The sequence below is a fragment of the Podarcis bocagei genome, assembly GCF_964188305.1.
Source record: "Podarcis bocagei genome assembly, chromosome: 3".
Taxonomy (NCBI): Eukaryota; Metazoa; Chordata; class Lepidosauria; order Squamata; family Lacertidae; genus Podarcis; species Podarcis bocagei.
In genome coordinates this window covers 59,814,879-59,831,952 of record NC_138127.1, presented here as the reverse complement: position 1 = coordinate 59,831,952, position 17,074 = coordinate 59,814,879, and the positions used below count along the sequence as shown (strand labels likewise).

Here is a 17,074-nt window from a genome sequence, read left to right as displayed (position 1 = left end):
AGGAGTGTGTAGCTCGGGAGGGATATGGCCTGGAGAGAGTCCCAAGGGCCAGATAAAGAGGCTTCGGGGCCATATTTGGCCTGTGGACCTGAGGTTCCCCACCCCTGATCTACAGGGAACTCCCAGGAGAGGTCATCTAGAGATGTGGGTGGAGATATCACCAGTATATGAGTGACACTCAGCTTTCCCTCTCTTTTCTGTCAGATGCAGGGGAGACTGTGGGTGTCCTGAATCAATGCCTGGGCATGGCAATGGGCTGAATGAAGGTGAATAGACTCAATCCAGGCAAGATGACAATGTTGTAGGTGGGTGATTCATACACCCAGCTGAATGGGGATCAACCTGTTCTGAACATGGTTAGCATTCCATCTAAAGAATCAGGTTCACATCCTGGGGTCAGTTACTGATCCAGCTTTGTCATTAGTGGTTAAAAGGACCTCTGTGGTTTCTGTCTATCAGCTTCAGCTGAAATGCAAGCAGCAACCGTACCTAGATTGAGATAGCTTGGCCACTGTCACCTCCTATTCAGACTATTGTGACATGGTATATGGCAGGTGGCTTTAAGGACAGCCCAGATTCTGCAGAATGACTAATGGAACTGGGCAGTTGGATCATATTGCACTACTGCTTTGTTCGGCCAATTTAAGGTGATGGTTATTATCCTTTTAACCTGACTTGGGACCAGGTTACTTGAAAGATCAGCTTCTACCATATATACCCCCCTACCAGTCATGGCATGGCTATACATTATCTCCTGTAAGAGAGGCAGCATACCTCAGAAAAGCAGTTGTTGGGAAACAAAAATATCTAACAAGTTGTTCTCTCTACAGGGCAGTAGGAACACTAGTGAAATTGTATTGTGAGTACAAGCAACTGGAGTGTTGTTTTCTAGCAGTGTTTTACAAGAAGATAAACCATAAGACAGCACAAAGAGTAATATGAAGTTGAAGACTTTTATTCCATATCAAGTGGTGTCTTCTGCTGCTGTATCAAGAGAGCTATCTATTTATCTGACGAGGTTTGCTTAAACTTTCACACACTAGGAAGGTATGAACTTTTGGTTCCACATCCTTACACAAAAACTTTGTTTTAAATGCTTTAACTTGGTTTCCCCGGAACTTAAACCCCACCCTTTGACGTTTGGCGCCCCAGGACCTATGAAACATAAGAGCTCTTGCCTCTCTAGTCTGGTGTGTGGTTTCCCACAGAAGCCTCTGAAGCCCCCATGGGAAGCCCACCAGCAACCACAGGAAGGCAACAGCCCTCTTCTGCTCTTGCTTGCCAGCAAATGGGATTCAAATGCTGCCCCTGACCGTGGAGGTAGAGTGGTAGTCATTTTGACTAGTAGCCTTATTCTCCATGAATTTGTCTAATAGCCTGAATTCTTGCCATCTCCACATCTGGTTAGTGTGAGAATGTTGAGGAAGTAGGAGAGGATGTATTGATTGAATATTATCCCTCCTCACTCACGCTACTTGGGCAAACAGCAGAGCACATTCCATTGCAGATTGCTGGAAGCAAGTTGATGATTTGTTAGAATCCTTTAAATTAAGCAATGTAGTCTGGCTTGTCTGGCCTGGCTTGTTCCTGGTAAGTTTCCCCTTTATTTCCCTTTTAAAATAATAATAACAACAACAACAACAACAACAACAACAACAACAACAACAACAACAACAACAACAACAACAACACAACAGTCTTCTTTAAAAGTAAGAGTAAAGTTGACTTACATTCAGTTCACAGCAGTAATCTAAAGGTAGGCTTTATCTTATGCTTACATTTACATTTGTGGAGAAAAGAAGTCTGAGCTGGGCTGCAGACTTTCTGTCCTCTGTAAGGAAGACCCAGAAGAGGAGGTCAACGGCCATCTACCTGGTCACACGCAAGGGGAGGAGGCTCCAGAGCAGGTATGACAGGAACGGGAGCCACATTCCCCTGCGTGTCCACTCTAGGCAAAAGGAAAATGTTGCATTTGACTGCTTCAGTGATAATACATCCCACAGTTAGGTACTGTGCAGATTCCAGCAAACTGCTTTCACCAAGACTTCTGGGACAAAGCGATAGAACCTCCATTTCTGAATATGTGAAATCCAGTAGTTATTCATATCTGTCTCCAGTCCAGATACATCTATCACTCTATTTTTTTACTTTTAAATTTGTCATATGCAAAACATAATCTGCTCAAAAAAGTAGTCTTCAAAATCATTATACCAAATTTAAAAATGGAAATTAAAATTCTTAAACATTTTCCAGCTTAGGAAGTCTTTCTTCTTTCTGTTCTAGTAATTAGGTCAGACATCCCGAATGTTTGAGGCCCTCCAGAGGTTTTGGGACTACAACTCCCATCATCCCTAGCTAACAGGACCAATGGTCAGGGATGATGGGAATTGTAGTCCCAAAACAACTGGAGGGTTGAGTTTGGGGGTGCCTGAATTAGGTGAATGATACGACACAAGTCTGCTCACCCCTCTTTGTGTGGCAGCGTTACAGGATGGCAGAGGCTTCACAGGGGCCCCGACGAGGGAACTGAAACAGTGGTGCCCTACTTGGTAGACGGTGGGGGCTTAAGCCCCCTCTGCCTATCAGGAACTGGATCCTAGCCTGCACCTGGCTTTGGTGAATGGGGATGCAGGCTGGGGACTTGGGCTGAGCCAGGGGGCAGAGCCCATGGAGCAGGTAGTCTTCCCTCAGATCCACCCCTTGACCATTTAAGCAGCCCACACCTGGGGCACTACCTGTTTGTTTCTTCACCGGGTTTTTTCCCTGCCCACCCTCGCTTTAAGCTGATAGTCAATGACTTTGGTGGGCAATGGTGGTCGCTGTTCTTTATGGGGCCGGGTAGGAATTTGCCCACCGGGCTAATTGGCACCAACCTGGTGATTTTGCCTACCTCATAGCAATCATTGCAACCGGTTTGGCATTGGGTCAATCCTTTGTTTTGGATGGAGGGGAGGTTGTAGTCTCTGCCCGCCCCTCCAAATGCTGGGGTATCCCGTTAAAGGGATCCAGGGGGAGTGGCCATGCCTGTGTGCCCAGGCAGGACCAGGGCTGAAGGCACTCCCCCAGACGGCGGTCCCCACGGGGGTCACCCTTGTTGGGAATTCCACTCCACCCTTTGCTGCAGATATGTGGATTGTTACGTGTCACATGTCTGTTTACATTCCAGCACAGATTGCTGGCATGAGCAGAACTTCCGATCTGTATTGCTTTTGTTTTTTTCCTCTCTCCGAGAAGACGGCAAGGAGAGAGGCCATGTTTTCCTTTGTCCTGATTTATGTAGAATAAATGCGTAGCTTAGTATTGTATCCACGCCTCAAGCCTGATCTGTTGTGCAGTTTACACTGCTGAGTAATGTGTGCTCAAGCATGCACTGCAGCTTGAGTCACAGACGCATGTCGGAGGAGGATGACTGATGGATCTCCACAGCGGCAAGGCTGAGAGGGGAGACGCTCCGGGTGGGGCCGAGCCTGCTGGCTTTTCAACCCCCAATTCCGACAACCCTATTTGATGTAAGTCTTAGGAACCCCCATCTGGACTGACCACGCCTCACTTCCGGCCAGTGGGCCGGAAGTATTTTGATTGTCCCATGCCCAAGCCAAACCTCTTTCATTTGTATTCAATAATGTTGCGGCCTGTTTTGACCCCCCCAAAACCAGCCTCATTGGACTCTTTTTTGCATGGGTTGGGGGATGGGAACCTGACGCCTGGTCCTGCAAGTACAGTTTCAGTTCAGAAATAATAAAAACTGTTGGAAATAGTTCACACTTTGAAAAAAGAAATTTTAATAAATTTTACTATGAAAAATTTATCCATTTTATTATGGGCATGGAGAGGGGCATATACCAGAAAGACTTCCCTTTAACAAAACCAACCCAAACATGTCTTCCTTTATGGACAAAACAGAAGGCATGAGACAACTGTAGCACCATTGCCCTCCTTAGCCCTTGCAATATAAGTCGTACTTCAACATCTTTCCAAGCTTAGTTCTTCCTGCAGCCTCCTCAAATTTTCTATCCATTTCTTCATTCTGGCTCTCAGAGAAGACACTCTTCCAGTCACCTACTATGCCTGCAAATATAAAGCATAATAAAGATTATAGTACAAGAGAGAGAGATTTATTGTGCCATGAGCTTTCGGTGACTGGAGTCACTTTATCAGACACATGGAAGTGTTATCTTAAATGAGCCCCCGCTTTTAATTCTCCACAACTACCGCCAGATGGGCCCCCGAAACTGGACCTTTTCAGGTGCCTAAAATGTAAAGCAGCTCCCCAAGTCAGGTTCACTTGGCCTCTTTGCTGCTTGTTACAGCAAAAGCCCTCTTCTGCTGTCTGGGACACACACACATGGGCTAAAAGTCGGGAGGGGACAAGGGTGCACAGGAAAAGAAAGTCCCTGATGTCCCCACCTGTAGCAGGGAAAGTTTGAAGGGGGGTTGTTAATATGTTTTGGTAAACACACTTAGCATCTTCCTTGGGACTGGGATCCCCTGTGATCAGGAAGTTGGCCAGGGATACTGCATTGTCTCCTGCCGATTTTCAGCCCACACACATCTGGGTGAATGCCTGTATAGGGCTGTAGAATATTTCATTTCAGTGAGCTTTTGTGGGTTGCCATCTTACAATATATGCTTACTTATTTTAGAGCTCCAAGAATGTTGCACTGAGTGGTATGGAACTGAGTGGTAAGAATGAATACAATTGCAGCCTGGGATTGTTTCAGGCTGATTATGGTTTTAGGGACGCCTCGTTGTTGGTAGTGATGGTTTGTTGTTGTTGTTGTTTTACTACAATCCACCATGAATGTTTTGTTGAGAGGGTGCCTTTCAGAGGCAAAAATATATTATGATAAATATGTTTGGCTCAGGACCGCAATACCTCAAGAACCACCTCTCCTTACATGAACCGACCCAGACCCTGCACTCATCATCTAAGGCCCATCTTCGTGTGCCCTCTCCATGAAAAGTATGTGGAGTGGCAACACGAGAACAGGCCTTTTCTGCAGTGGCTCTCCAAAGGGAGGTTTGGCTGGCACTTTCATTGTATACCTTTAGGCGCCAGGCAAAAACTTTCCACTTAAACCAGACCTTGAGCTGATTGACATCCAATGCCTTTTTAAATGTGTTGTGGGTGGGAGGATTCTTATTTTTATTCCTATTTTCATTATGTATTTTGTGTTTTTTATATTGTAAATCTATGGATGAAGGGCAGTCTACAAATTTAATAAATTATTGTTATCATTATGGTTATGATCATTAAAATGCTATAGCACTTAACGTAATAAAAATATCTAAACAGCTTATACTGTAAATGATGAAAACAGAACAACCAACATTCACTAAATATGTGGATGAATTCATGTGGAAAAACTGTAAGCAGAGCCCTGAAATCCAAGAGGAAAGGTAGGTTTGTGGCATATTCATGAAAACAACAGATTCTAGACTACTTTCTACCTGATGTAACTGAAGCACTACGGAGGTGTGGTTTCTCTCCCTCAATAGAGCTTCACTGAAACATACAATCCCGATCTACATACTAGAGTGGTACAATCCAGTCATAAGACTGTGCTACAGTTATAGATTTACTTTAAAACATTCCACTTATAGGCTTACTTCTCATACTGCACAATGTTTCTGGAAGAAAACGTACTAGAGAAGCAAGGTATGTACTGTTGATGATAGTAATTTAACATATTAGAACAGGGATTGGCAAACCATGGGCTGCAGGTTGGATTCAGCCAAGGGGGTCATTAAACTGGCCCCTGGCCGTTGCCACCCACTCAGTCAGTCCCTGCATGGAGCTAAACCGGGGTAGTGCACTGTTTAGCTCCACACGGGGACTGACTTCCGGGATGCAGCCACAGCTTCCTATTGGCTGCAGGAAACTCCTGCAGCCAATAGGAAGCCACAGACACCTCCTCATCCTCCCCCGCCATGGCTTCAAAAGCCAGCGAGCAAAGAGGAGCGGGCATGTGTGCATGCGCATGGGTGCACATGCTCCTGTGCGCAGGCGATCTGGCCCACCAGTGGAAAAGTTTGCTGACCCCTGTATAATAATGTTACCTTTACGGAAAAGAGTGTTGCCCATTTTTCCATGGGTTTCATGGGATTTTTCTTTCATGCTGTTGAAACTGGTCTTCTCCATAATGGATTGAATATCTTGTTCCGTCACAGAAAAATTAAAGAATTCAGCTATTTTTTTTATTCCCAAAGTTGTGTTCTGGATAAAGAAAACAAGGTGTCACAAGTGAAAAATACTGTGACCTCATGAAACTTTTCCAGATCCCCAGTTCCTGTTTTTGTTCTGCATTCTACACAAGAGTTGCAACCAGCACATAACTTTCTTCAATCCTGCTCAGTTGTTCTTTGACTACTAAACAATATGTTTTGTAACAGAAAAACATGTGACCTTATTATTGTTTCCAGATGTGTCTTTCCTTGCAAGCTGTAATTGTTTGGAACTGTCTATGAAGAAATAGTCCTCAGTGACTTACAGAAATCCAGTCAAAATAAGATTTAACAAATCCAGAAGTTGTATTTTGAAAGAAAACATTCATGAGCTGTTTACCAGTCAAAGAGGGTAGAGATGAGCAGAAACCATGATTTAAAACCTGTTTCAATTTCCTTCACACACTCTCCATTAAAAATGCTTTAAAAATTTAAAAATAAATTTTTAAAAGTGTTATTTACCTCTTTTAGTTCCTCATAGGTAATAAACATAATATTTTTGTCATCCAGATACTTGTTCCATTCAATGATATGATTAAAGTAAAGACCATAGGGAACTAGTAAGAAGAAAGCAGAACATTTTATTCATGTAACAAATCTCTGATAAGACAATGATAAAGGCTTTTATGTAAAATCTGAATTCATTTTCCACAAGTAACACTTGCTTATGCAAGCTAATGTTTGGAAAGGTAGCATGTGAAAATGTTTCTCAAAATGTCTTCCATGGATCTTGTTTGCTGATGGTCCTATGTTATGTCTTTTACGCCAAATCCGTAATTCTACTGAGGGAAGACTAGCCTCTAGGCCAGTGGTATCCAAACTTGGCCCTCCAGCTGTTTTGGGGCTATAACTTCCATCATCCCTAGCTAACAGGACCAGTGGTCAGGGATGTCGGGAATTGTAGTCCCAAAACAGCTGGAGGGCCAAGTTTGGCCACCACTGCTCTAGGCGTTTGGGATACAGGGTGGTACAGAGAAAAATTGCCTTAAAAACTTTGATTGGACAGCTTCCGTAGATCCAAGGTCCAAGTCTGAGCCCTGTATAATAACTGTGTGAGGGGTTTAGCTTGGAACACTTCCAGGGCCGATGGTATATGTTTACCACCTTTTGTGTAGAAAAACATGTCAGAATTTCGGCACTTTGGGATGCTTTTTCTTTTGCACATTTCTGGTGTGCTCCCCATGACCCCATAAATTGGAAAATAAGGCCAAGATATTTGAAGACTTTGACCTGTTCAATTAGCTGGTTGTCCATGCGCCATCTATGGGCCTTATGTAGTTTCTTGAGAAAACCATGACTTTGGTTTTCTTGTAATTCACGGCCAGCTGTTCTCTCTGTTATGTCTTTTACAATGATTCATGAGGTTAATTAATTAATAATAGTTTTCAAATGCACTTCACTTATGTGCCTGTGCATTGTGTGCACCAATATTTATTATATGCACTAGTTCAAATGTAATTCTTTTCACTTTATTCACTTTTCTGGAAAGTATAGACCACCATGCATAGCTTAGACCACTTTGGCTTTGCCTGTGGTGACTGCTTCCACACAAATCGCAGATTGTCTGGCCTTGATCTCCAAAACTGAAATTCTGTATGTCAGCCAATCAGCAAAGGTGTGGTGTATAAAAATTCATTTACAGTTGTACCTCAGGTTAAGTACTTAATTCATTCCGGAGGTCCGTTCTTAACCTGAAACTGTTCTTAACCTGAAGCACCACTTTAGCTAATGGGGCCTCCTGCTGCTGCCGCGCCGCCGGAGCCCGATTTCTGTTCTCATCCTGAAGCAAAGTTCTTAACCTGAAGCACTATTTCTGGTTTAGCAGAGTCTGTAACCTGAAGCGTATGTAACCTGAAGTGTATGTAACCCGAGGTACCACTGTATTGTTCATGATGCCATGCAAGATTTTTGGTGCTTTTAAAAAAAATGTATTTGCAAAATTGCAAATCTAAAACTGCTCTACTGAAGACTTGTGAAACTCCAAACAGTTTACAGCAGTGTTTCCCAACCAGGCACTATATGGCCCCCTGCCCCCCCCCCAGGATATTCCAAGGGGGGCACAGGTGAAAATTACGTAAAGGGGGGGCACAGAGGGAAGCAAAAAAGAAAAGTGTGTGTGTGTATCCTGATTGGCTGGCTGGCTATCTACTTGCCCAATCACAAGCAGGTAAGCGGGCAGCCCACCAGGGGGCCACCTAGTACTTCTTTTTGCCCCATGCATTTTCTTGGGGCAGTCCTGGTTTGTTTACAGAAGGAGAGGACGATCACAATTGCACCTGTTCTGACCACTGCTTGTAGCTGCCACCAGTGTTGGGCCAGGTGGCAACCTGGGCCTGATTCTGCAAGGCACAGGGTACGTTCCACCTCAGTGCCAATCAGATCAGGGCCTTCAGATGTTGCCAAGGGGCACAGGGCCCGTTGACAGCATCAGCCTGGCTCTGCACCCCCAGCGCCTAGCCTCGTCTGGTGCTGCTGACTTGCTAGTAAATAAGTGTCTTCTCAGAAGAAAGCCACACTGAGTTCAGTAGGCCTTACTCCCAGGTAAAAGTGTGTGGGGCTATAGTGTTTCATCTAGACAGCCAGGGCTACTCTGGATGACAAGATCTTTTTGCACCAGGTCAGTAAGGACCACTTGCTTTTTAAAATTCTCCCATATATACAGAACTCCCTGTGAGCCTTTTGCAGACCCTCCAAGTGTCCCTGTTTTCCAGAGACAGCCCCAGATTTACAGAAGTCATCCCAGTTTCTGGTTTGATGCCGGAATGCCCCGCTTTTCCTTAGGACATCCCTATTTTCACCAAATGTTGAAGGGTATGGAGTTATCCAATCCCCTAGCCATCTGAAGGCAGCCCTGTATAGGGAAGGTTGGGGTTTGTTTAATGTTTAATGTTTTATTGTGTTTTTATATATGTTGGAAGCCACCCAGTGTGACTAGGGCAACCCAGTCAGATGGGCAGGGTATAAATAGTAAAATTATTATTATGGAAGAGGGCGTCCCTATTTTCATTGGAGAAATGTTGGAGGGTATGCTTACAGATGTTTTCCCCTCTGTATCAAATAACTGGGGTCAAATAAGTGTTGTTTTCATTTTATAATACATGGAAGATGGATCTCCCTTGGGAGGATCTGGACTTTCCTTCCTTGGAGGTTTCAAAGCAGAGGTTGGATAGCCATCTGTCATGCATGCTTTAGCTGAGTTTCCTACATTGCAGGGGGTTGCACTAGAAAGATGACCCTTGTAGTTCCTTCCAGCTCTATGATTTTTTCCCTTCAGTAAAATTTCATTAAGTTCCTTTCATTTTATGTAATTGCATTTTGTATAAATTTAAAATAAAACATGTTCTATTTAGAAATGAAACATTTCCACAGGAAGGAAACAAGGTTGGAAGGAGGCCATGGTCAGAGAAAAGGTGGGAAACACTGATTTAGAGCAACATGACCTTTTCTTCTTCTTACAAATTCATATTTCTGTTGTACCTAGTCTAGAATTTAATAGGCTGAATGGAAGAGGCACATACCTATTCCATTCATAAATTCTGAGAAGAACTCATCCCAGGTTTTCTGATCAGGGACGATGTTCATGCCTTTGGAAAAATGGAAGTAGGATACAGCCGTGTCTTTCGGGTTTCGAAACAAAACCAGGATCTTCAAAAGAGAAAGAGGAAGAACAGGTATGCAAAACTAGGGGGATAAAGTTCATACCCATAACACCAAAAACATCTAATCTTCTTCTTTAATCCATAGTATTAAAATATTCGTGTATTTGGCCATGAATTAATATGACGAAGTTTAGAGAAAGAGTATAAAACAAGGGGACAAACCCCTTAAAAAATAATAATGAGATGAGCTCCTAGCTCATTGTTAGAAATTGTTCGCTGAACATGGAAGTCAATTCCTCAGAATCCCAGGTAAGAATTGTACAGGATTACAGCATCAGGGTGGAATCCAATGTAGCCCCAAAGCCACTGTTCCATCAGCTCAAGGATTTCTGCTTGTGCAACAGAAGGCCTCACCCTCTCCTTTCCTTGTACTCCCCCTTAAACTACTCTGGAGTTTCCCCCAACCCTTTGGAGCAGATTTGGAGAGGACATGGGGCATGTACAGAGAGAGGTAAATACTTTTTGAACAAGTGTAAATCCTTTGGCTGATGGGACTCCTTAGCAGAAAGCCATCCTTAGGATGGCAAAAGCCTCTGCTTGAGACCCTAATAAACTTCTGCCATGCAGAATGCAACCATTCAGTGGCTGGGCATGATGCTAATGTATTCTTTAGCATTATTTTTTTAAAGCTGCAGCAAACCTTAGACTCATGGGCTGCACCTCTGCTCTCTCCTCCCTCTTATACAAGGAGACTGAAAACTTCTGCCCTTGGTTTTGAATAAAACAGTTTTCCATTGTAAAAATGAAAGAAACAAACCTAAAGTTTATTCTGACCAGAATCTGAAACAAGAGTTTGTTCATTGCCATATTTTGGTATGTAAGCCAATTTGATGAATTTTTCATGAAAAGTGGTATACAAATATTCTAAATGGTTGGATGGATGGATGGATGGATGGATGGATGGATGGATGGATGGAGGAAACTTTAAGCAGTGAACTTACCTTTGCCTTCTTTTGGAAAATAGATTTGGGAATCTTTTGAGGAATGAGATGTGTTTTTATCACTCTTCTGGAAGGTAACTTCTTCAACCTCTTTAGTAACATGTTAGAAAAAAAGTGAAATGTTAACATTCCTTTGTGTGAAAAATAGCAAGGTGGTTTGATTGTACTATAGGAATAATCCACATCAGGTTTGACACATTGAAAGATGCTTCACATAACTCTGAATGTAACCATTTCTATGCAAAAGTAAGTCTTATTGAATTCATTGGAGTTCACTCCCTGGTAAATCGGGTTAGGATTGCAGCCTTAAATATTAGGAAGCCAAACAAGGCACAGCTGAAGTCACTTGTTTTTGCCTCTGGCTTCTACAAGCTCATCCAAACAAATGCCCAGAAGAGGTTCCGAGTTGAGCTTTGGCACAGAGAAACTGAATTCAAAGCTGGGAAGCCAGCCACACCAATGTGTTCTCTCTACCCACCCCAATGGCACTAACTCATCACTGACTGCATATTTCTGGAGGTTGGAGAAGACCATGTGGTATCTCTCATGTCATTCAAATGCATCAAGCTATGCACTATTCTCACCAATACTGACCTCAAACTTCCCGGGATCTCCAAATTCAAGGTATGGCAGTAATTTTAGTTCTTTCTCTATTTGCTGCCTCCGCTTCATTTCTTCTTCATCGTATTTTCCAGATGCAGCTTCCAACTCTTTTAAAATCTGACCAACCCAGTTAGTACCTGAAGGAATGCCAAAGGACTGTTAGAAAACACAGAAAGAGACTCCGCCTCATACCTGCTGTAACATAGGCCTTGCATCACTATTGCACAGCCAAAGGTTCTTCAGAAATGAGATTCATAGCCATGGAATTTGAATGTAGTTGTGGTGTGCATTTGGATAAAGAATAGTAAAAGTAAAGGGACCCCTGACCATTAGGTCCCATTGCAGACGACTCTGGGGTTGTTGCGCTCATCTCACTTTATTGGCAGAGGGAGCCGGCGTACAGCTTCCGGGTCATGTGGCCAGCATGACTAAGCAACTTCTGGCAAACCAGAGCAGCGCTCGGAAACGCTGTTTACCTTCCCGCCGGTACGGTACCTATTTATCTACTTGCACTTTGACGTGCTTTCAAGAAGAAGAAGAAGAAGAAGAAGAGTTTGGATTTGATATCCCGCCTTTCACTCCCCTTCAGGAGTCTCAAAGCGGCTAACATTCTCCTTTCCCTTCCTCCCCCACAACAAACACTCTGTGGGGTGAGTGGGGCTGAGAGACTTCAAAGAAGTGTGACTGGCCCAAGGTCACCCAGCAGCTGCATGTGGAGGAGCGGAGACGCGAACCCGGTTACCCAGATTACGTGACTACCGCTCTTAACCACTACACCACACTGGCTCTCTCTTTCAAACTGCTAGGTTGGCAGGAGCAGGGACTGAGCAACGGGAGCTCACCCCATCATGGGGATTTGAACTGTCGACCTTCTGATCTGCAAGCCCTAGGCTCTGTGGTTTAACCCACAGTGCCACCCACATACAATCAAATTTAATGTTCCGGGAGACTCCAAAAGGGGTAGGTTGTTTTGTTTTGCAGAGGAATACAACATAGCAGGTGGTGCTATGGGGACGCGTGTGGCACTGTGGTCTAAACCACTGAGCCTCTTGGGCTTGCCGATCAGAAGGTCGGCTGTTCAAATCCCTGCAGTGGGGTTAGCTCCCGTTGCTCAGTCCCAGCTCCTGCCAACCTCCTGCCAAGCACGCCAAAAAGTGCAAGTAGACAAATAGGTACTGCTCCAGCAGGAAGGTAAATGGAGTTTCCGTGCGCTGCTTTGGTTTCGGTGTTCCATTGCGCTAGAAGCGGCTTAGTTATGCTGGCCACATGACCCAGAAAAACTGTCTGTAGACAAATGCCGGCTCCCTCGGCCTGTAAAGCGAGATGAGTGCCGCAATCCCAGAGTCCTATGCGACTGGACCTAACTGTCAGGGGTCCTTTACCTTTACCTTTTACAACATAGATAAGACCATATGTGTGCATTGGTTGGCATTGGTTTTTTTTTTTTGTTTGTTTGTTTGCAGGGGTGATAATGAGGCTGATTCAGATGATTAGGGGGTTCTTTCTCCTAGACCTAACTTGAGAATGATGTCCATTAACCTCTCCCAATTCAGATCAGGGTCCCCTCTGAAATAAACAAAATCTGCCCTTATTCCCTTATGGGGGACACAAGAGCCCTTATAGAGTCCGTTGTAGGTTCTCCATTAGTAGGAGAAAATAACAGAGGCCAACCAGAGAATATTGAGAAGCAAAGCAGCTAGTAAGCCTGATCTTTATTGAACTGTTGCAACAGAGTGCCTTCCTCACACGCAGGTAAGGAGGAGGACCCAGAACCAAGGTGTGCCTGCCCTTATATAGACATTTTAAATTGCCTTCCCTGGTGCTCAAGACCACCCCACCATACATCATACATACATGACAGAAAAGGTGGTCTACAACAAAAATTTGAATGTTGTTTTTCCTGTCTGCCAGGTTATCTGATAATGCCTTATCTGATTGCCTTTCCTGGTAGTCTGGCCATTCCTTTGAGATGGTGATTACCCACTTCCTGAGACAATGGGAAGGTTCCCTCACCCCCTCTCTCCTTGCAGAGAAAACATTTGGTCAGTTTGGGAGTCAAAATGGTTTCAGGGCGGTCTTCCTGTGCTGCTCCAGACATGTGGTCCACATATCTATGTATGTGCTTGGTTGGTACATTTATGAACATTTATTATATATATATATATATATATATATATATATATACCTTAATTTTTTTATTTCAATCCCTCTTTGGGGCTTAATTTTTTTATTTCACCACTGTCACTCTGTTCCTCTGAATTCTGCCTTTATAGATCTATGTTTTCCTGTATATCTCTGTTTCTCTAGGTCCACGGGCTTTGCAAGAAGTAAAGTTGTGATGGAGCTGAGCAGGGCAGAATGATTTTATTGTACTGAACCCTTCGGGATTTTGTCTATAGCCAATAAAAGGTTTGAGACTGAGATTGAAACAAAACAAACACGAACCCTGGGTAAGCGCCTGGAACCCCTGGAATCTCGCACTGCTCAGAGATTGGGGTGCAACAGTATGCATGCAAGGACATGATTGGGATGGATAATGCCCCCCCACACACACACCTGTGCTGCATCTCATTGTAATGCTTATAGAACTCAGCATTTTTATTTTCATGCTTATTAATTCATATCATTTAACATGTAGGAGGTTTTTAAAGTCATAAATAGCAAAATCTCATGGGCGGTCCATGAATCAGCGTGTTTTTACATGAGCAGAATGTGTCCTTTTATTTAAAATGCATCTCTGGGTTATTTGTGGGGCATAGGAATTCGTTCTCCCCCCCCCCTGAAAAAAAAATATAGTCCAGCCCCCCGCCACAGGGTCTGCTGTAAAAGTTTGCTGACCCCTGTCTTAAATACAAGTGTTTTTTTCTTTTTCTTTTGAGGCACTTTCACCAAGACAGCTCATTAAATGTTTCACAACTAAGTTTCTGCTGATTAAAAAAAGGATGTAGTGCTAATTATAATGAGAACCTTAATATTATAATATAAATGCTTTATTATTATTATTATTATTACTACTATTATTATTCTCTCTCTCATACACACACTCCAAGTATTTCTTGCAAGATGAGCATACTCACCAGTTTTGGCGTATCCCACTAATACCACATCATCACTCCGAGCTTCAAACGTGTCAAGAATTTTCATTGTGTCGGGACAGCAGACTATGCTAGGATATAAACCCCCATCATGCATAAACAACTGGTCTTCAGGAGCAGCCTTTCCAGCTTCTTCCAACTTCTTGTCCATAATTTCCTTCAATCCTTCCTGAGACATGATTGTGCAGGATAGGAGACTAGTGCACAGGCAGACTGAGATCTCGGCCAATGGTGAAATAAAAAAATATAATTATGGAGCCATTGTCTAGTCACGTGCTAAAGAATAAGTTGCCGTGCCTGCCTTGAAGAAGAGAACTGGTTACAGATTAACTCTGAGTTGGTGTTTGGAGCGCAAGAAAGGACTCTGACCTTTTTCTTCCAGCCTGCACAGCATTTAGCGAAGGTGCGGCCAATTTGTACTGAGCCAGGACATTGAGAAATGTTTGTTTCTGAGAGAGAAAATTGGCCAGAGGGAGAGGGAGGAGGGGTGCATTTCCTGGAAACCCGCGAATAGAAGAAGGCAGTTTTCCTTGCTTCCACCCACAAGGAGGAGTAAGAAGTCAACTTCTAAGCTGAGATTTCAACATCTGGAACTCCAAATTGGACAGAAGCACGCACATTACTGGGAGTGAAACTGCTTTCATGAAACTCTTCTCACGCAATCCATTGATTTTCATTATGCTGGGCAGAATCCTGCCCTTAACTTTCTGGATAATGCAAGAGGAGCTGTTTCCCCTCCCCCTGCCTCTTTCTCAGGAAGGTGAAGAGATTTCAGCAGAGTTTGCACCTACTTTACTTAAGGGGTGTGTGAGAGTGAGTGTCCTCTTCCATTATACTGTTCTAGATTAGGGACACCCACCCACCCCCAAACCCTAGAAATTAATAAATGCTAGGATTTTGATTATTTGGGATGTGAAGGGAGAAATACCAGTTGCAGAGGAATTCCACATAGAAGGCCACATTTGGCCTATGGGCCTGAGGTTCCCCACCACTGATCTACAGGGAACTCCCAGGAGAGGTCATCTGGAGATGTGGGTGGAGGTGTCACCATTATGTGGTCTACTCTTGGCTTTCCCTCTGTTTTCCATCAGCTGCAGGGAAGGCTGTGGGTGTACTGAAGCATGGGCTGGATAAGGGTGAATAGACTTGATCCAGATAAGACGAAGGTGCTTTCAGTAGGTTACTCTTAGACCCAAGTTCTCCGTAGAGGTTGCGCTCCTTCTAAAGGATCAGGTTCACAGTCTGGGGTCAGTTATTGATCCAGCATTGTCACTGGAGGTTCAAAAGGCCTTTGCAATTTCTTTCTATCAAGTTCAGCAACCATACCTGGATGGAGATAGTTGGGTCATAGTCACCCATGCGCTGGAAACCTCCCATTCAGACTATTGCAATGTTTTGCTGTGTGTCATTCTGCCTTTAAAAAGAGAAACAGCCCAGATTTTGCTGTTGATCCAAAATGGAGCCACAAGATAACTTACTGCAACTATGCAGTTGGATCATATTACAGTGGTACCTCGGGTTAAAAACTTAATTCGTTCTGGAGGTCTGTTCTTAACCTGAGACACCACTTTAGCTAATGGGGCCTCCCCCCGCCGCCATGCAATTTCTGTTCTCATCCTGAAGCAAGGTTCTTAATCCAAGGTACTATTTCTAGGTTAGTGGAGTCTGTAACTTGAAGCATCTGTAACCTGAGGTACCACTATACACCACTCCTTTGTCAGGTAGACTGGCTCCTTGACCATATATTTGTATTTTTATGTTGTGAATTGCCCTGTGATCTTCGGATGAAGAGTGGTATACAAATTTAATGAATAAATAAGGACCCAGTTAAAGGGTTAGGACCCTTTAAGGCAGGGGTTGGCAAAGTTTACCTTGCCTGGGCTGGTTCACTCCCGCGGAGATTGCTCTGTGGGCCGGATTGCGTCTGCGCATGTGCGAATGCGCAGATGTGATTTTTGGCATCTATGCATGTGCAGATACGATTTCCGGTGCCATGGAAGCAAGTCCCCGCTCTGCGCTGTGCCAGTTTAGTGCAGCATGTGGGGACTCGCCAAGCAGGCAGCTCGGTTTGGCGGTGGCTCATGGGCCATTTAAACGACCCCCATGGGCTGCTTGTGGCCCATGGGCTGCAGGTTGCCGACCCCTGCTTTAAGGTCTTTGTGGCCTGTGATCATGTTACTTGAAAGATCACTTTTTTTCATGTATGGCTACTAGTCATGAATGGCTATAAAGTGGTACCTTAGTTCCCAAACGGCTTAGTTGTCGAACAAATCGGCTCCCGTATGCCACAAACCCAGAAGTAAGTGTTTTGGTTTGCGAATGTTTTTCGGATGTTCTGGAAGCACCTGCAGCCAATTGGAAGCTGCGGCTTGTTTTCAAATGGTTTTGAGAGTCAAATGGACTCCCGGAACGGATTAAGTTCGAGAACCAAGGTACCACTGTATATTATATCCAGTAAGAAAGGTAGCATACTGTAACTCAGAATAGCAATTGCTGGGAAACAGTAATACCTGCCCATTTTCTCCCCTTAGAGGGTAGTAGAAACATAGGT

General features: G+C 43.9%; 2 protein-coding genes across 2 annotated transcripts in view; both read right to left on the bottom strand.

The window, feature by feature from the left end:
• The window catches only part of LOC308583298 (uncharacterized protein), a 42,429-nt gene that overhangs the window by 9,458 nt on the left and 15,897 nt on the right, over window positions 1-17,074 (bottom strand). The window lies entirely within an intron of this gene.
• LOC308583889 (sulfotransferase 6B1-like) lies at window positions 3,759-15,155 on the bottom strand. Its single transcript, XM_081188277.1, has 7 exons — window positions 14,506-15,155; window positions 11,420-11,565; window positions 10,826-10,915; window positions 9,744-9,870; window positions 6,688-6,782; window positions 6,061-6,217; window positions 3,759-4,068 (listed from the first exon to the last, which is right to left on the bottom strand). The coding sequence occupies exons 1-7, from the start codon at window positions 14,699-14,701 to the stop codon at window positions 3,938-3,940; spliced, it is 942 nt and encodes a 313-aa protein (XP_081044403.1). The 5' UTR covers window positions 14,702-15,155; the 3' UTR covers window positions 3,759-3,937.